We start from the raw sequence: 19306 nt of genomic DNA, 5'->3' as shown, positions 1-19306 counted from the left end.
GATGCGGTTTGGAATAAACACAACACAAGAGACTGAAGACACATTTCGCATAAGGGGGGGAATTCATTTTAAGATGGGTCACATCACAAGATGGGTTCATTTTCAAATATAAAATGCATACATCAATTCAAATAAAACAAATATACAGAGCTAAGTTCTCTTTTATTTTTTACGTGACATTGCTATGCTTATAAGAGAAAAACAATAAGGACAGCCATCCGACATTAAATAACCATTTTCAAGCCTCAGTAATGTGTTGTTTTACTTTATAGTACAAAAATGTCTAATTTAAGATAGAAAGAAAAGATGTATGAACCATCAATTATAAACACTTTCATACCATCCAAAACACACACACAACTTGAAATACAATTTAAAGAACAGTCGTTATCTGTCATCTGTCGGCCAATGACATCAGTGCAAATTTAGATGGATGATGGAACAGCTGGACTATGAAATAACTCCAAATGAAAGGCTAACGAGTAAAAAAAACAAAAAACAATCAAGAATACTGACAACAATGACTGCTCCGTTTTCTATTGTTCCACAAATAAATATTCACACATCTCACTTTTGATTTACGCCTAGTTCCATCTTATTTTAAAGCTTCACTCTGAGGACAGGATCAGAGGGCACACATCTAAATCTGCAATGACAGGCTCTGGTCCATCATAGACAAAGACAGAGACAAAAGCTCCTTTCAAATCAGCTCTCTCCAATAACGGGGCATTTCCAGTGAGCAGGGGTCACATTCCTCCATCTTGCAGCTAATAGCTGGCAGAGAGTGATGGCAAAGCCCACTTCAGGGCTTCCTCCTGCTCTGTGCTTGTGTAATGAGAACGGCAGTTGTAGACTGTCCTGGATGAGACCCTGTGAGGCATAATGAATGATTCTGTCTTATATCACTGCTTCACATCACATGAGATCATGTGAAATTGGCTGCATGAGGACATCAGTGCGGTATCATGCAGCGAGGGGTTACTCTGCATCTCATTATGGGAAGTATTCTGGAAAGAAAAAGGCAATTTGCAATCAAGTGAAAACCAGATAACGCAGATAAACAGCATACGTTACCGGTTTTAGATGTTGTCACCAAAGAAAAGGGTTCGGACAGTGCGCTCGAATTGATATGAGATTACACAAAGGCAGGATGTTAAGACATGATTTCATTCAGTGCATTGTGTTTGATCATCTTCATTCGTAATTGCAAACCAAAAAGGCAGCCAGGACAGCTGAGTCCCAGAGATAAGCGTCAGTTTTTCCCCAAAGATGAATTTCTCAGAAACCATTTAACAAAAAACTATCTGATGGTAATTTGACAATCTGTGAGGACTGTTTTGCCTAAAGCCATCAGAATATTCTATTTTTTTTATCCAGATGGGCAGAAATGTCTTTCGAAGGTTCTGAGAAAACCTTCAAAACAGTGCAAAGTTGTTGTTGTCGCATAAACTTTTGAGTTTTTTTGAAAGAGTACCTCGGATTTGTCAATCGGAAAAAAACAGATGTCAAGCTCCGTAACTTGAATATATAATGCTTGTAAATGGGAGGAATAAACAAGGCTGAAGAAGAAGAAAAAAAGCCACAGATGCAGATGTTTCAGTTCATTTTCAGGGACGTCAAAGGTCAATGTTCACTTTTACCATCAGCAACTGCTTCTGTTGTCAATCATTCAGCAGTTGTCCCTCTGAAGAATTCGATTCAACAGCTTCTGCAATGAGGAAAAAAAAAGATGATAACGACAGAATAGAGACAGAATAGAGTAATATCACACTGCAGGCTGTGCCTTTGTACTGAATATACAGTAAGCATGGCTGGTATTATCTTATAGGCGCTTGGCTTGAATCCCTGGGCCAGTTTACCATATAACAGCAGTGCAGATATTCAGTAGCTTAGCACGACCTAGAGCATGATATTGCCTTAATACGACAGTACTAAAGACAGAATACAGCTGTTAAAATCAGGTTACTATTTTCTGTTTAATTAAACACACACTCTGCCTCTGCATCAACACACCTAATGCCAACATGGTGCTGGCAGTAACTGGACTGTTGCCAAGCAACACATAAAAAACTGTCAGACAAGCTACTTTGTCGTTTGTGAATTTATCTTGTGTTTCTATTTAAATGTAACCATCTGGTCGCAGTTGCTTCGGTTGCCGTGGTGACTCTATGGTCCTAGATTTTACTGTTGACAGTCATTCAATTAAATCATTCATTTCTGTTTGTACAGAGCAAATCAATAGCAAATGTTATATAAAGACACTTAACAAAAAAGCAGGTCTAGTGGCAGAGGCAAAAGAATCTTCTTCACTGTAGTACTTTATATTACTGGATTCTACAAGATGATGCTGTTGCCTGTACTCTGATTGGACAGTACTCTTGTCCAATCACATTTCTTGGTCCGAACTGTTGTATAAATCTATTCAGAACAGTTGAGGGGGAGTGATACACGCAGTTAAAAGTCCCAGTTCTGTTGAACTTATGGAATGCCTCTTGTCCAATCAGATTGCTTGGTTGTAACTAATGTTTTATAATGATGCGTGTGGCTTTTTTGCAAGCACATACATTCGTTCATCAGCTTCAGATTGGAATCGAACCATCTTGTACAGAAAACACGATGGTGACTTGGTCCCTGCCGCCCATTGGCAGGGTCATAATTTCCAGCTCCCCTTTCAGGACCTGCTTGATCTCTAGCATGGTCCTCCCTCTCCCCTGTGTTATCTGCCACAGCAGCAGTGTGGGTTGAGCAGCTGTGTGCGGGCACCCCCACACTGTCTGCAGCTCGGCTGAATGGTGGCACGGCACTGTAGCCGTCTCTGCCACTGAAGGGCCTTTGTTTCAAGAGGAACACAGGCCTCATACACTCAGCACAATGACACCGTTCACAGTTTCTCTCCATAATGAGAGAGAGAATGTGTGCTGCAGAGAGAGCTACTGAAATTCCTCCAGGAAATTAAACCCAGTTTTGTATCTGGCGTTAATTGTTGACTCTGCAATAAACAATAACTAAAAGAACCAACTGGACATGCTGGAAAAGCATCTGAAGAGTACTGTCCCCCCCCCCTAAAAAAAACCCACCCTTTCTAATCCAACCCGTGAGAGCGCAGCAAAAAATAACAAAAGTTTGGTAACAGCGTCCTCTGGTGGATGGATACATACATTGCTCTAAAAGCAAATACAAGCTGAAAAGATCCCACAATGGTTTAAATACATACTTTTATGGGACTTGTTTTGGAAATACTCTGATATTTAATCTGTCATGTCGGTGTGTGTTTTTGTCAAGGGAAACTCTCATAAGTACAGAAGCCCTTAGTCAAAGTAACATCTACAGTAGAAGTTACAAAAGGACAAAAATATGTTTTTACGAGTTTATACCAGGTTAAAAATCCAATCCAACCTGTGGCTCCTTTCCCACATGTTCTTCCCCTCTCTCTCTACCCCTGGTTTCTGACTCTATCCACTGCCTTGTCTCTAAACAAAGAATAGAAAGCCCTCGAAATAAAATTAATTATTTTTTTAAAAAGATAGTAATGAGAGATAACTTGCAAACACAGGCAGTAAGTATAGCTTGTCCACTAACGCTGGAGAACAACACAGAGAACATGACTGTAATTTTGAGTCATTTAAGTCAGATACAGCCAGAACACTCCACGTTGTGTTTTCCGTGCTAGTGCTCGTGCATGAACTGTACTGTGCTGAAGCACACTTCTTCCAACATGCAGGTTAAGCATGCTTAGGCACAGTATGGATTGCCTAGTGTGAGTGTGCCCTAAGGGTACATGACGACTTTTTCCAAATCTTGAACTGTTCATGACACCTGTCATAAAGTCATAAAGATGGATCACCAGATTTGTTTTCTCCCTTGCCTCACAGGGTACTGATGTAGGCCTTTGATCTTTGCTGATTTGATAATGAATAATAAATATGAAGTTGTATTTAATGTGCTGTATGGAAAAGAATGCAGTTTCAATCACAATACTGAACATAAGGTGGAGAAACACAGGCCGGATACTCAACAAAAATGTGAATTCCTACTTTTTAAATTCCAAGTAAATGGTCAAAACAGAGTAATATGAAAGGGGATACAGACTCTCATTATCAATAGTTTAACAGAGAATCTATGTCAGCCTTGTCGCCAGTTATTCATTGTATTTTCTAAGGCCAACAGCCTGTCAGCCTAAACAAAATCCAGAAATAATATTTGCATTCATCCTGCTAATTTTTTCCTGCACGGTTTAGCTTCTTTTCGACATCCTTCAAGTTTCACCTCATATGTCCTTCTCAACGCCTGTCTTTTCAGTGAACCATAATGGAGTCCGAAGTTGATTTCAAGCCATTATTTTCAACAGCTGCACTGCTGTGAAGGCAGGAACAGCGGCATTATTTCTACAGCCATTTAGTGTAAGCCATTACTGCAAAATGTCTCAACCTTTGCGAGGTTTAATTGAGCTTGTAAGAGAAAGGTGTGTGTTATTACTTGCTCAATTGCGTGTGGGTCATATACACAATTAATGTTCTGTTCAGTGTCTCAGGCTTGTTAAGTACTTGTTAACACTGGGGCAAGCTGTTTCAGGTTATCTGCTGTAATTCTATTGGGATTTGATTTTAGCTTTTTGTTTTCTGCATTCAAGAATTTATGAAAGATGTTCTGTAATCGTGTCATTAACCTTTTATCATGTTTTATTCTTCATACTTGGCCCTTAAAATACAGTTTTCTCTGTTTTATTCTAACAGTTAAATGTAAAATGCACCATTTTTTTTTTTACTTTTAAATAATTTACTCAAATGTTAATCATGGAGTTGTCTTTTGCATCATTCTATTCATAATCCCCCAAGATGTTGCCTGATAAAATTGACAGCATTGGAAATGTTGACACCAGAAGAAGTCAATTATTCGGGTTAAAACTGCGTCTGAATAAAAGTTAGGGACTTTCCTGAGTGTAAAAATGGTAAATGGACTTTAGTGACTCTGTAGTGAGACCATCAGAAGTAACTTATTCCAGTCATACGCCGCCGGAAAAGCAGCGGGAGTAATTCAGGGTTAAATGTCTTGCCCAAGGACACCCTGGACATGTTGCTGCAGGAGCTGGGGATCGAACCCACAACCTTCCAGTTGATAGACGACGACAACTCTACCAGCTTAGCCACAGCTGCCCATTTTTATATATATATATATATATATATATCTTTGTTTGGATAAAAACATAAAAACGTTACCTTTTTGAAAAGTTCAGCCCGTTGTTTGTTGCTCAAAACCGCCTCCCTTTTCTTCTCTTCCTCTTTTTTCCTCTTCACCTCTGTAGTCGTTCTGTAACAGAATCATCATTGAATGTATTTTATGGGTGTTGGTCAAGATGCTGATAAAGAAAAAATAGAATAAAAGGTAGATTTTGAAACATATTTACCGACATGTAAGCATCTATTGAAATTTAAAAAATCATTGCCAATCAAGAATTGAGTCACCTACAGTTCAATGTACACTGACTGTATATGCATTATATGTAGAAGTACGATACTCTGGGGCGCCGGAGTGGTTAGTGTGTGCACCCCATGCCTATGTCAAGCGGCCCGGGTTCAAATCCAACCTGTGGCTCCTTCCTTGCATGATATTCCCCACTCTCTCTCTCTCTCTCTCCCTGATTTCTGACTCTATCGACTGTCCTACCGCTAAAAGAATAAATAAGTACTATACTCTATGATTCAGGCAATAAACACCTGAGTCTTGTATTTTCTCCTATCAATAAGTGGATTTGTGAGAAAGCAAAGTGAGGCGAGGTAAAAAAAACATAATTGGAGTGAAAGTCCTGTCAGACAAACAAGAGCAGCTTGTTTTGTATGGAGATGTCACACTGATACCGGCTCTGCCTTCACTTGTGAAGAAATACAAGAGATAAGAATGAATCCGTCTACAAAGGAGAAGCCTCTGACAGCGTGCCAAGATGGAGATTGAGATGGAACTCACCGCTTAGATCTGGGCTGCATCTCTTTCCCGGTAATGGCTCTATCTCTGGCTTTGAAAAGGTTATCTGGAAAACAAGAGCATGTACACACACATTGGAAAAAACACACACAAACACACACAACACACACACACACACACACACACACACACACACACACACACACACACACACACACACACACTCAGATAGACAATGCTGATTGAGTACAAGGCTATAACATACAGGCAGCAGTAGATCACTGAAGCTTTTTCCTGGTGTTTGAAGAGGTTGAAAGCTTCCTCTTTTACAAAAACTCCTACAGTCTCAAGAATGTTTCTAAAAGGACATTAATAACACTCCTCTAATAGTTTCACAAGTAATATCTATTATGGAAGAACACTGAATTTTCCATAAACATTAATACAAGCTCATCATATTGTTTAATTCTGATTAAACAAATCCACCAGTAGAGGGCAGATAGAGCTACAAAAATCTCTCTCTCACATATCTTGATATTCTTTATTATTTAGAGTGAAGGCACAGTGTCTGAATGGAAATCTCATCAGACTGAACACTGCGCAGAGAGCTTAATGACATTTGAAGGTCAGATAAATATTTCTGCTGCTGCTGCTGCAATCCAAAGCTGAAGCTTGCAATCATTCAGAAACCTTGTTATTCAAAAGAGGAACAGTTCAATAAACTATATATAGAGTAAAGCTGTTTGTTCCAAATCAGACTTGTTTATTGTGTTTAGTCACAGCTTGTCTCAGCGCTCTAGTGTTCTGTCTAAGCACATAAATAGTTTAGATGATATATCAGACTGAAGATGTCCTTTAATTCATTTTAAATACCAGTCTCAGGGTGTTACATCTAATATAAAATACACCCTTTTTTGGTGGTTATATGTTATCTAATCTATTCAATTTACCACTGTTTTTATATCAAAACAATTGAACATACTGCCTTCAATTACAAATGGCAAGCTCTCTCTGTTTTCAAAAGGAGATTCTTTTTAACCTGGTTTTCTATTTAGTGTGATTGTATAGCCTAAGTCAAAATTGTTATCACCGTTTTTGAGGAGCCTTGTCTCTGGTGTTTATGTTGACGTCATGAAGCTTTTGCTTTCTTTTATGTATTCGTATTTGTACAAGAACAGATTTTGATATTTTACTGGTCTGAAATTTGTTAAGCATATGTGGTTTGACGAAATCTACAAAAAAAAAAGCCTATTGGAGCCATACACTTACTTATTCATAGTTATATTATTTAAAAAGACCCAACATTAATCAATCGTGAGCACTTAGCAACATTTAGCAAAGTCACAGCGGCCTTGCCTGTGCCTTCAAGAGGCAGAAACTTTGAGCAAAACCAAACTCATGTTGAACAGCCATTTGCCATTCAAGCAAAATATGAGTGTGAAAATGTTATATAATGCATGAGCCTTGATAAAACAACACATATTTGCTGAAACAGCTCCCCTTACTCTTTGTTCTGTGTCTGTATGTGTGTGATTGTTCATGTGGCAAATGGCCACTGCAGCTGCAATAGGACAATAGGCAGTACAGTAGATGAAAGAGGTGAGGATAGCTGTTGGCACCATACCCTTCATAGAGGTGGACCGGGCACTGGGGGCTCTCCTCTGCCTGGGAGCAGCATCAGACTGTAGGCCTCTTGAATCTGCCAGCTCCTTTCTCTCCTGTGACCTCCGCTCCAGTTCTTGCATTCTGCCCTGAGAACGACTGATGAAGTCCGGTCTGGACCTCTGCAGTGCTTCCTGCCAAAAACCAGAAACAGATTTCTCTTTTTGACAAAACATTTAAGCTCAACCACCCCTTTTCAACATTTCAAACCCAAGTGGCCCTAGAATATAGCCCTGGGGTATTCCATGGTAAACTTAAAAGTCAGTGAAATAAATTTGTCTTGCCCTTTTGCTGACACAGTAGAGTATTTTAGAAGGCACTAGTCTGGGGTTGAAAAATACCCAAAGGAGGTTAAGATTAAACCTGAGGGCTCAGATAATTCAGTACATACAAGTTTAACAGAAAATAACTTAAAGCTTGTGTGAGGAATTTTTCACTTTCAATGAAACAGCCCAAAATGAATACTGATGTATCATTATTCACTATTAAAGTAATCAAGACTATCATAATAAAGATTGAATATTTTTGTGTGGTTATTAATAGTGCCTGAAACTTAAGCCATGGGGGAGGTGTCAGATGCAGCCTTTTTAAACATTTACCACAGCAGAACATGTTTGTGAGTTTGACTGTTTAAAGATAGCAGGATAAAAAAAACACTACATAAACATGTACAGGATAAAACCATCAAATAGATCATGGGTACCAGTTGGTCTACAAGGCACCTAAATCGACACAAAATTAAAGATCCTCACAGAAGGTTTTAATGTCCATTTTCCAACTTTTCTCCAGTATATATCTGAGTTTAACCTCCTTATTCTCCAAAATGAAAATTATATAATAAGAGAGGAACATCATCCAATAGTTATACTTTCGACTAAGCTTTAGCAAGTAGAAACCATAATTAGGACGTATGTTACCCTCAAGATGCCAAGTAGTATGAGTATGTCTAATTCGTTTATAAGCTGAAATATACCTCTGAACATACCTGTAGAGAAATAGTTTCAGGTGACCTTTTAGGCTCCAGACTCAATTGAACAAATGCATCATGAGTCTGGTTGTGGTGCTGGACTGGGCTTTGATCTGGACGTGGCTCCATACATGTCTCCTTATCTGTCACTAAAAAAGGTAGAGAAAGCAAAGTGTCTACATTTCAGTTAAACCAGGCTTCTTGAACCTCTGGGCCTGCTATGACATAATACTTTTTTGTGCGAGTCTAATAAGCATCCAAAGAGTTTTCCTGTATCCTTATCGATTCAGTCAAGGATGTAGCCCAGGAAAAAACAAAGTGTGGAGCTTGCAATATTTTTGGCTAATTGTAACAAAGATCAATATTTCATACAGCGAGAAATGATGACTACATAAGAGGGAAAGAGAGAAATAATAATAATACCCGTATTCCCCTGAGGTGATGCCGTGGAGTCCTTCTCTGTATTTCCATTTGGTGTTTTCTTCCTACTGAGTTGTCTTTGGAGTTTGATATTTGCGATGATGGCAGCTGCATTGAGGGCAAGCACTTCCTCTGGAGACTGAGTTGAGTCGGGATCTGAAAAGCGAGAGGACTTTGATGTTGCTGAGGAGTTACTAAAATAGTGACACTGGCTGATATTGAGCCACCATTAGACTGCTGCACACCACAGGCAGATTTAACTCCAATCTCAGAGGATGACTGTAGAAAACATTAAAATCAAGGAATGCTGGCTAAAGCCCTTCTGATAAACTGATGATGGTAATACATGTGATTAGGAATTATTATGAATTTCACACTGAGAAATGAATGAATAAAGAAACAAAACCTTCCACACATAACTAATGCACTTGAATCCTCAGTATCCTCAGTGTGTGTTTCACATGAACATGAATATCCTCAACACTTACCGAACAAGCCATCCATCCATTATCTATACTGCTTTTCCCACTCAAGGTCACGGTGGGGCTGCAGCCGATCCCAGCTCTCATTGGGCGAGAGGCTGTGTACACCCTGGACTGTACACCAATCAATCACAGGGCTGACATACAGACAGACAACCGGCCACACTCACATTCACATCTATACGGACAATTTAGAGTCACCAATTGACCTAACGAGCATGTCTCTGGACAGTGGGAGGAAGCCGGAGTACCCAGAGAGAACCCTCGCATGCACGGGAGAACATGTAAATTCCAGACAGAGAGGGGATTCGAACAATTAACCTCCTCGCTGTGAGGTAACAGCGCTAACCACTGCACCATCGTGCAGCCACTAACAAACCATACCACATTTAAAAACAAAAGCTCACCTTACAAAAAAACACATAACTTTGAGGGAATCAATTTTTGTCCCTGTTCCTGACAATTTGAACAGGGGGAACAGATTTTCTATTCTCACAACACAATTCCTACAAGTATTACACCCAAATCTCAAAGCTTCCTCATTGGATTCTGACGCCTAAATTGATTGTAGCACACTTCTCCTGTGATTTCACCATGTTTAGCAGCTTGTGATTTCTCTTCCTCTCATGTGCTGTCAGTGAAATGTGGGACTAGAATAGATTATGCATGCAAAGGGGTGCGTGGGAGAATGAAAGAAGGTAAAAATGAGAAAGTGTCTATGTGCCAATGGGGGCCTCTGCGGCTAGGTGATGCTATTTGACACTGTTGCAGATATTAAGAGTGAGTGTCAAACACACTCAAGGCTGTAGACAGAGGAAGGACAATGCAATCCAATTAGGCCTATCAATAAGACATCAAAGGTGAAAGACACATTAAACCTGAGAGTTTGGCCCCAGAACCCCAGTGTGTGTTATAACTTCAAGCAAAAGACACACAAACGGCACAAGGGAAGGGTATATTTAGACATTGCCATCCTTTGAAAATGGAGATCAGAGACAAAGGGAGCCTGTGTGCTGACAGGAAAACTACCAGAGAGGGAAAAGACAAGCCTTACCGGGGGCCTTGATGAGAGTTAGACAGGGGGACGCTCTCCTCACTGCATTCTCTGGCGGCAATCTATCGTCTTTCTCGTTTCCATTTGGCTCAAAGGTTTTTGCCTCTAGCTGACCTGTTTTTTTCACTGCCGTCCGAGGGCCGTCTGAGTTTGCAGGGTTGATTTTTGTCTCTAGTGGAAGCCCAAAGCTTAATTTCCTGGCAACTGGTTGTGTCACATCAACCTCACGCGTTGTAGAATGTCCAAACACATTGCCGTAGCAGCTCTGTGGTCTTTGTGGCCTGTCCGATCTCCGTCCAACAGCCCTTAGAGAAACCTCTGAGGTAGCAGGGGCTGCTATAGCAGGGGGGTTGCTCACGAATAGACTCAGAGTCGATCTGTGCAGAGTTCCACCGTTTTTCTCTGGTTCTGAAGTGGACGTGTCTTGTGCTACAGTAGAGTTTAGCGTCTTTGTTGAATCCAGTTGGGGATACGAAGGTGTGGCATTGTGCTTTGAATGGTTTTCCTGACTCCACATGCTGTTTTCTTTGTACAGTCCGTCTGTGTAGCTGTGTCTAAACTCAGGGTTCCTTGCCCCTACTTTGCCTCGAGTATAGCTCTCCCTGTGCTCTGTCACTTTAATGATTGTAGCCTTTCGTCTTTGGACCACTGTGTCCAAAGCCTGGCTAGCGGGTGGTGTCTTTGCATTTTTGGCAGGGCCAGAAACCATCCTTTGCTCCGTCACTTTGACTATCGTGGCCTTCCTCTGCACGGTTACCTGCCTGGAGTTTGGGTCCATGGATTTGTCAGATAGAGAAGGGGAATAGTGAGATTTGGGCGGGTTCTCGCGGGTATCCGACCCTGGCAAACTGGCCAATCTGCACACCTTCCTGGAGGAGAGGGTGATGGAAGAGAAGCTGGCTTTGCTCTGAGGGACGATTTCAGTCACACTAGAGCCACTGTTTGTTGTACAAAGCCTTGCTGTTGCCTTAAAGGGCTGACCACTACTTGTCCTATGCAAAGGAGAACATGACTTGTATGGCTCTGTACTGTTTGACGCTTGCAGCAGAGTCGGTGGTTTGCAGAGATCAGCAGCGGTTGTTCGATACAGAGGAGTTTGCTTGAAGCTCTCTGTGCTGTTTGTTTTAATCAGAGGAGACCTCCCACTGGGGTCCGAGCTGGTCTCTGTGGACTGACTTCCCCCGGGGAAAGCTGAAACCCTGTTGGTATTCCAGCCTCTCCTCAGAGCTGGCCAGCCTACAGATCTGTTGACTTCGTTGGTGGGAAAGCTTTGCTTCTCTGGCACCTGGATAAAAGAGATTCTATATGATAAATATCCTTAATCACACATGAAATCCCGGCCCCCGCCCTCCTGTTGATTCTAAAGTCTCTTGGTGAATGTTTTGTCATTAATCATCACAATGCCGCACATTAATCTTTCCTATACAAGCCCCTGTTTCCAAGGAGAAAAAAATGAGCAAAAACATGATTCAATACAACACTGACAGAATGACATCTCTCTAATAGTTCATTTCAACAGCAGGTCAGCTGTCTTGTCTTCCTTCAGGGCTTTAGTGTTTGTTCTCTTTAGTCAGATGACTCTTCCCATGCTTGACATAGCAAATGTCCCAGTAGCGATGAGAGTTGCAGCAGCAGGCAAAGCCAGCATACAGCATGACTTATCCCTCACAGAATCACAATGAGACTCTATCCTTGATAGAAACGATGCAAAAAAAGCGTCCTCGAGTTAGATGATACTGATGGTGTTTATGGAGCATGGAGAAATGCTCATACATTATGTCCTTGATGCCAGCAGGTTTATGAAGTGAAAAAAAACCCTCCTGATCTTCTTTATATGTATGTGACATAATTGAATGTGTGAAATGAGATTAAGCTATTTGTTTAGCTACTGTTAATTTTTTTGACATTTCAACAAGGTGGGACCCTTCAAATTTCACAAATCCACAGTAAAAAAAGACAAAAGCATAAGGGTCATGACACTAAGGCTTAGAGAGGCAATTAAGTTTGCAGGCAATTTAGTCCTGTTAAACCTGTTTAATCTTGTGTACGGCAACAACGAGACAGTTTGTCTTCTGTACAAAACGTCTGATTCTGCATTGCCTTGGGTAAATTCTGCAGCATGGCCGAGAGCAAACAGACCTTGACATCGATGATGATAATGTTCCGCAAAGCAAAGAAGTCTGACATCAGTCAGCTGTCTTTGTGTAGCTCATAAGTAAACTCTTTCATTATTTCAGGGACGGTTTCTGCATCCTGATGAGGTACGGCTTAAAGAGGCTTTGACCTGTAATCTTCCTTCGCTGATTTGTTAAGCCACTCTTGAAAGTTTGAACAGAACATCTCTTACTTTTCTCTCGAAACAAAAACTTCTCAATCTGATATCTTTTACATCCTTGATCCTTGGACTGCTTTTAGACGATTGATAGACTGTGTATAATAAGTGGATGTAGCCTGATGGATTCTAAAGTAAATTTGCCTTAAAACTGTCTTTATGTAATAACCAACAGGGGGCGACTCCAATCGTTGCAAAAAGATGTCTGATCGTGTAGAAGTTGATGAGAAATTTTCACCTGATGTGTTACCTCATGACACTTCCCTAATGTCATACATAACATAAACAGAGCTACCCTGGCAGCCTGTCAAACATGATAGAGACATAACAATGCATATCAACCAGAGAGCAAGAAAACTGCAACTACATTTAGAGAACGAACAACATTCTTCTACCAAATGTACAAACATTTAAATTGTTTCTTGTAAAAAGTGCTTTCTAAATGCAGTGTTGATAAATGACACCCTTTGTTTGCAGTGTGTGAGTATGCTGCAAAGCCAACTCTGCAAACCTGAATATATCTTGTTTAGGAAATGCAAACACTGGCCGAAGCATCAAAATGCATAATAATTTACCTCACTGTTTAATCAAATGTACTATGCACCCATCAACACATACAAACCTAAGTACATTGTGATATATATCCAAAAACATCATACTAAAGGTGCTTTGAGTTACCTGTTTAATTAAGTGATAGCCTTGATCAGGTGTCTGCCACGTCTTCACACCCCAAGCACTGGGACTGCTGTGACTTCTCTCCACCTCTCCATCTATGTGTTGAGGCAAAACAAATGATCCAATGTCACAAGACTGACAACACACACCCCCTCCCCTTTCTCTTTCATTCTCTCTTTTACTTTAACACACACACACACACACACAGAAACAAGTCATGCATTCCTGTGACTGCGCGGCAATGTTGACACTGTCAATAATTGACGATGACACAGTAAAGTGAGTGTCGCACCGCCCCCGGAGCCACTTCTCCGCTGCCTCAGGAGACGCAGCAACTTGACTTGGTCTGCCTCTCAGCCCTGACTGAGACTCTGTTCTGCCACCCCGACTGCTTGCCTGCCTGGTCGCATTTCCACCTGCTGCCGTTACCATGGCGACTGGCTTTTACTTCAGGATAACCCTCAAATGCCATGTGGATTCCCCCCCCCCCCCACACACTTTTTTATTTTATTTCAAAGCAGAAACCAAGAAACAAGGTGAAAATTGCTCCATTTTGCAAATATGCTAAAAGCTGATAAACACTCCTGTCATCTCTATACATCTAATTTCTTTCTGTAAAAGGCCCCACAACGACTTAAGCCCCCCCCTCCCAATAAGAGCTTCTCTCATTACCTCCACTAACAGAGCTCAAATGACCACTTTTTTTCTGAATCAACAGCAGGTTAATATCCCAGAGGAAAATAAAGAAGCAAGACCATATGGCAAACACCCCCTGATGTCCCCACCCTCCCAATTTCTTCCTCTTCCTCGTGAGTTTTATTTCAATAGTGAGCTTGAGCTGGATGGAAATTGATCATCCCGTCTAAACATGAACCCTTGAAGCAGAAGAACCAATTTATTATCATTTGCTCATTAACATAAGGCCATTTTAAGTTTATTATAAGTGACTTTAATAGAGGGAGAGGGCACTGAGTGTCTGCACCGAGACCTCGAGTCTGATTGAAACTGGTACTTTCGCAAGGCTTGTCGGCAACAACCAGAAAGAGAGAGAGAAAAGAATGAGAAAAGGTGGAGTAATTTGCTAGCTGGAGTTTAACCAAGTCAATTATTTTTCGCAAAACTGCAGTTGGAATTTCTGATAGTGTCATCTGGTTCCAGATGGGGAATTGTTTAGTTAAAAGTACTGAGAAAAAACAACTATAGCGTCAAAACAAGATGCACTTGGATGATTTTCTGCAAGGAGATTTGTTTTTTCTTCTCGGTAGCTTTCTTAAATTCAATGTTTGGATTTCATCCATGTAAAATTTGTGTACGTGCACCTGCATATTTTCACTATTCACTGCAAAGTGAATAGGAATCTGAATATTTATAGCCTATTTGACTGGCTAGAAAGGAATGTGTTATTGTTCTTCTTTCAGGCAATATTTTCTGTCAAATAGGAAGGAACAAATTGATCTTTCTTAATTTATTCTTCTTCTCAATGGTTGAACAGATTTTATCATTCAAACAAAATATTGCTTGTAAGACGTGGTTTAAAAAAAGGAAATCTTGCCAACATTAAACACCATATTGGAATGACACCAACAAGTGACAGTCTATGAATTATACTTTGACTTTCAACACAGCCTGTGTATGTAACTAACAATGTGTAAAAGTGTGCAAAAATGTAGTGCTTTGTAAAATTGTACTTTGTCTCCCCTTGTGTCTCTGTCTGTAACTTTGTGTTTTTGCTGCTCTCGCTTTAAAAAGAGGTTCTTCTGATCAATGGGACCAACCTGCATGGTTTAATAAAGGTTAAATACAAAATAAAATAAAAAAGTTATTTTTTGGGTTTGCAGTTCTTATAACATCTGTTCTTTCTATCACAGTTCCAGTCGCTGCCATGGATAGATTACTTTGACTTCTGCAAGCTGCCCGAGCCCTGCCAGAATAATCTATGTGTAAACAAGGACGAGGTTGAAAGATCAAACCTCAGATCAAACCCAGAGAGTGTAGAGCTGACATGTTCAAAGATTAAAAGGCCTCCTTCTCAGATCAGTCTACATCTCTCCTTATCTTTCCGCCTCCAAAATCTCTTATTTGTTACACTTTCACGTTTAATAATACCATTTCCTTTAGCTGAAATCCATCCTGAATACAACTTTCCAACAAAAAAAGGCCAGTTTAACACAAATTGACTTTGCCTGTTAGGAGGGGGTTTGTTTAGATTCATCATTCAGTCAGTGTAATGTGTGTTAAAGAGGACAGGGGCAATACAGCTGCGAGGAGCTGATTAGAGACAGGTAAAGGTGCGACTGAACTGAAATGAGCTCGTTATCCCTCTACCTAACCTAGACACCCGCAGTTACCCTGTGGCCATTTCTGCAAAACACTATACTGAAACAGAGCCTGTGTGTTTCATAACAGCTTCTGTTATGTATGATGGTTATTTCAGATTACAAAATTAGATTTGAAGTATCACTATGGGGCAGACCTGGGACTCTCTTACATAACGATCACACTTGCATAATTGTGCATTTTTTAAAATTATTAGTTTTTAAACTAAAGACAAAAGAAAACAGCTGTTAAGTGAATATCAACTAATAAAACAAATTCCATTCCTTCATACCTGTAGGTTGGATGGCAGGTGCCTGATTCTTCTGAATTGTTGGAGTGATGGGTTGTTTCAATTTTACCTGTAAAATAATTTACAACAGAAGATGATCAATACATATTTAATTATACATTTTTTTAAATGTTTGTAAAGTAGCCTAACTTTGACGCTAATGCTAGTAGCAGGTTAGCTTAGCTTCTCAAATGGCTGAAAACATTGGCCTAAGCTTACATGGGGAAAGGCATACCAAAACCATCAGGGCAAAAAAAAGAGAAGAAATTACAGTTTAAGTGAGGAGATTGTTTATTATTGTTGAATATAAAAATTATACATGAAACTCAGGTGTTTGTACGGTAAATGGGAAATTAAGCGACAAGCAGTTGGTTAGCTGGCTTTCCAAATGCTTGTACAGTGGACAAAATAGGTAAAAGCTAATGGGTTTTATTTCTCTCAACAAGTTTACCTGGTTCAATCAAAAAATTAAATAAGATCACGATCATGTTTGGAAGGTAAAATTGAAGTGAACACTACTCCAGCAGTCAGTTAGCTTAGCTTCATTACAATGCTTAAAAGGCTAGCCCGTGTCTGTCCAAAGGTAACGAAATATATCAACACAATTAAGGCTTTCTTATCAATATGTAACATCTTGTTTGATCAAATTGATGTTGTCATGCGTTTTTGCAGACAGTTAGTATTTTATTACTACCAAACTTATTTTGTATGTTAGCCTACATATCAAGCTAACACCATCTGCAGCAGCCATTTAGGTGAGCTTCTTTGGAAGACTTAAAGGCAGCCTGTGTCTAGCCTAACAAAACAAAACAACACCCTCATCGCTACTCAACATGTTCTTTAAGTCAAAATTATTATTTTTTTGTTATTACTGAGGGGACTGATACCATATGCAAGATAAATAGCAGGCTAATGCTACTGCGCGGGAACTGGTTATCCTAATGTATTACTGAGCTCCCCGAATGTTTCCTCTTTGTGCTGTTTTAGGCTGGCTAAGCTAATCAGCTGCTGGATACTTATACACAGTAGTGGAAACAATCTTATCCAATTCTGCAGAGAGAAAAAAATCAATGTAATTCCCCATTCCCTTTCTGGAACTACTTTATCTGCAATATCTCTTGAACAAGAACTCAAAACATTAGATCGACTTTCGATTTAGTAACTATTAGGAAAGTCCTGAATTGTTGACAATGACTCCACAAAATAGTCAAGTTAAAGGTCCCTGGAGATATGCTCTGTGTATCTTTTCTGTCAAACGTCTAATACAGCAAAGCAACTTATCGATTTTGATTTACACATCATCAGTTCAATGGGTTATACTTTGTTCATACAGTGCATTGCATTCTCTCAGGGCACAACTCTCAGTTTCTGCCACCACAGATTCAAATTAGCATAAACCTTCGGAGAATGCAAAGAGCTCCTGCAGAATAAGATGTTTTCAAAGGATGCCAGAGCTCTGCCTTCTTCCTGGGTAACTGAGACTCGACTACAACTGTCTCACTGTGGCACTGTGTGTGTTGTAGCCTGCCCTGCCTGCCATGATGCACCATTACCTCCATAACACAACACTTTGCCTTTGGACTTGCAGAGCTTATACTGTCTCTCTAGCCTGTAAGATTTGCAGTCACACGGTCTGAAAGGGAGTCATTGCTAAATCCAGGGTAAAGCAATCCAGCTTCGTTGTAAAAGGTCTTTTTCTTATGAGATTGATACCATAAAGAACAGATACAAAGACTATAACTATAATCTTCCGCAAGAGAAAAACTCTTAGTGCTTCCAAAATACTGTAGATCTTTGTCTAGGTAGGCTAAAGGCCTAAGTGCCAAATAAAGTGAACTTAAATGTAAAAAAATATATATTTTGCATGTAGACTCAATAATCAAAACACTTATGTGGCTTGCCCGAGCTATCTGTTTAAATGTTTAGATTTTCTGCTGGAGGTTTGTTGTGTTTTGTGTGCTGTACCTGGCCAACAGAGGGGTCCGAAAACTGGTTTTGGTTGCGATTATCAGCAATTATCACTCTTCTTTGGATTGGCAGCCAACCAATTTTAACCGGAGAAATAGAACTGAGTTGTGCCTGTTCCTTCTTTGGGGACTGCATGATATGAGCTCTCTCCCAGCTACCTCTGCGCTCCGGACGGGGAAAAAACCCAGTTTGGAGGGACTCCTGGCTGCCAAGTGAACTCTCACACAGACTTTGGCTTCCGCATGAAGATGAACCCCTGCTGAAAGAAGGAATCCAGGCACGTGTTGACGTCTCTTTGTTGAGTGCAGGCATGGAAGTCGTCCGGTCATTGAAGACAGGAACTTGATCATGAACTGGGGCTCTCCGGAAGTCGCTCTGCATCCTCTGGAGGTGCTCCAGCCATCCGTCCAGGTTACCACCTTCAATGGCACTCTGGGGCCGAGCTGCGCGTGGGAATCGAGAATCCCGGGGCGAAACCTCTTCCTCTTTTATGAAGCGCTCCCAGGACGACTCATCTCCTGATTTCCTCCAACTCGGAGCTCTTCGTAGGTGGGCAGCTGGCCTGCGGAAAGTCATCTCTCTGGAGCTCGGGTAACCGGTCATAGTTCTCAAGTTTCAGCCCACGATAAAAGCTCTTTAACACTGGAGCTATCAATGAAAATCCCCTGGCTCATATGGACGTCTTACTATAAGGCATGCTAGAAATGCACTCCAAGGAATAAGTAGCTACAAGAATGCTGGAGGTCATATTTGCTATGGATCTGTTACAAGAAAGCATCAGAGTACAGTTAGAGATGACAAATAAGTGCAAATTATTCTAGACCATAAGACAAAGCACAACTTCCTGCTTCCATTTAACCACTTTAAGTGCTGCTGACACTTTAACTTACCAGTTGCTGAAAAAACCCCATCCTTTTTCAATTTCTTTCAATTCCCACCCTCCTCTCTTTAGAGAGTAAACACTCTCTGTCTTGATATAAACTAGGTGCTAGTGGGTACTGTCTCCAGTCAGGCATGAAGCAATGTGAGAGATGCTTTGGTGAACAAAAGAGTTACTCAGCACAAGCCTCAACATCCAATACAGAGAGGGAGATGGAAGGAGACAGCGGGGTGGGCGGGTTGAAGAGAAAAAACAAACACTTGTGGATGCAGTGCTTGACGCAACAAGATCTCCATTTAGACAAAGAACACATTAACATTCAGAGTCTTAATAATCACAGCG

General features: G+C 40.6%; 1 protein-coding gene across 2 annotated transcripts; it reads right to left on the bottom strand.

The window, feature by feature from the left end:
• Window positions 1-99: 99 nt before the first annotated feature.
• On the bottom strand, window positions 100-19143 carry c21h10orf90 (chromosome 21 C10orf90 homolog). Of its 2 annotated transcripts, XM_020644707.3 has the most exons (12): window positions 18975-19143; window positions 18082-18845; window positions 16120-16186; window positions 13515-13606; window positions 10505-11789; window positions 8972-9124; window positions 8567-8697; window positions 7544-7715; window positions 5962-6025; window positions 5217-5307; window positions 1641-1708; window positions 100-1007 (listed from the first exon to the last, which is right to left on the bottom strand). In XM_020644707.3, the coding sequence occupies exons 2-11, from the start codon at window positions 18685-18687 to the stop codon at window positions 1670-1672; spliced, it is 2700 nt and encodes an 899-aa protein (XP_020500363.2). In that variant the 5' UTR covers window positions 18688-18845; window positions 18975-19143; the 3' UTR covers window positions 100-1007; window positions 1641-1669. The 2 variants fall into 2 exon arrangements, with proteins under 2 accessions (XP_020500363.2, XP_020500362.2); XM_020644706.3 differs by having other exon boundaries at window positions 100-1708.
• Between the last annotated feature and the right edge of the window lie 163 nt (window positions 19144-19306).

This window comes from Labrus bergylta, chromosome 21, assembly GCF_963930695.1.
Source record: "Labrus bergylta chromosome 21, fLabBer1.1, whole genome shotgun sequence".
Taxonomy (NCBI): Eukaryota; Metazoa; Chordata; class Actinopteri; order Labriformes; family Labridae; genus Labrus; species Labrus bergylta.
This window is presented reverse-complemented; position numbering and strand designations above follow the sequence as displayed.

Excerpts from the sequence above, each read along its gene's own strand:
- c21h10orf90 (XM_020644706.3), bottom strand. The coding sequence starts at position 18,687 with ATGACCGGTTACCCGAGCTCCAGAGAGATGACTTTCCGCAGGCCAGCT. Across the intron at positions 9,125-10,504 it reads AACTCTCATCAAGGCCCCCG|ATCCCGACTCAACTCAGTCT; the intron begins GTAAGGCTTGTC and ends CTCGCTTTTCAG. Across the intron at positions 6,026-7,543 it reads CCGGTCCACCTCTATGAAGG|ATAACCTTTTCAAAGCCAGA; the intron begins GTATGGTGCCAA and ends CTTGTTTTCCAG.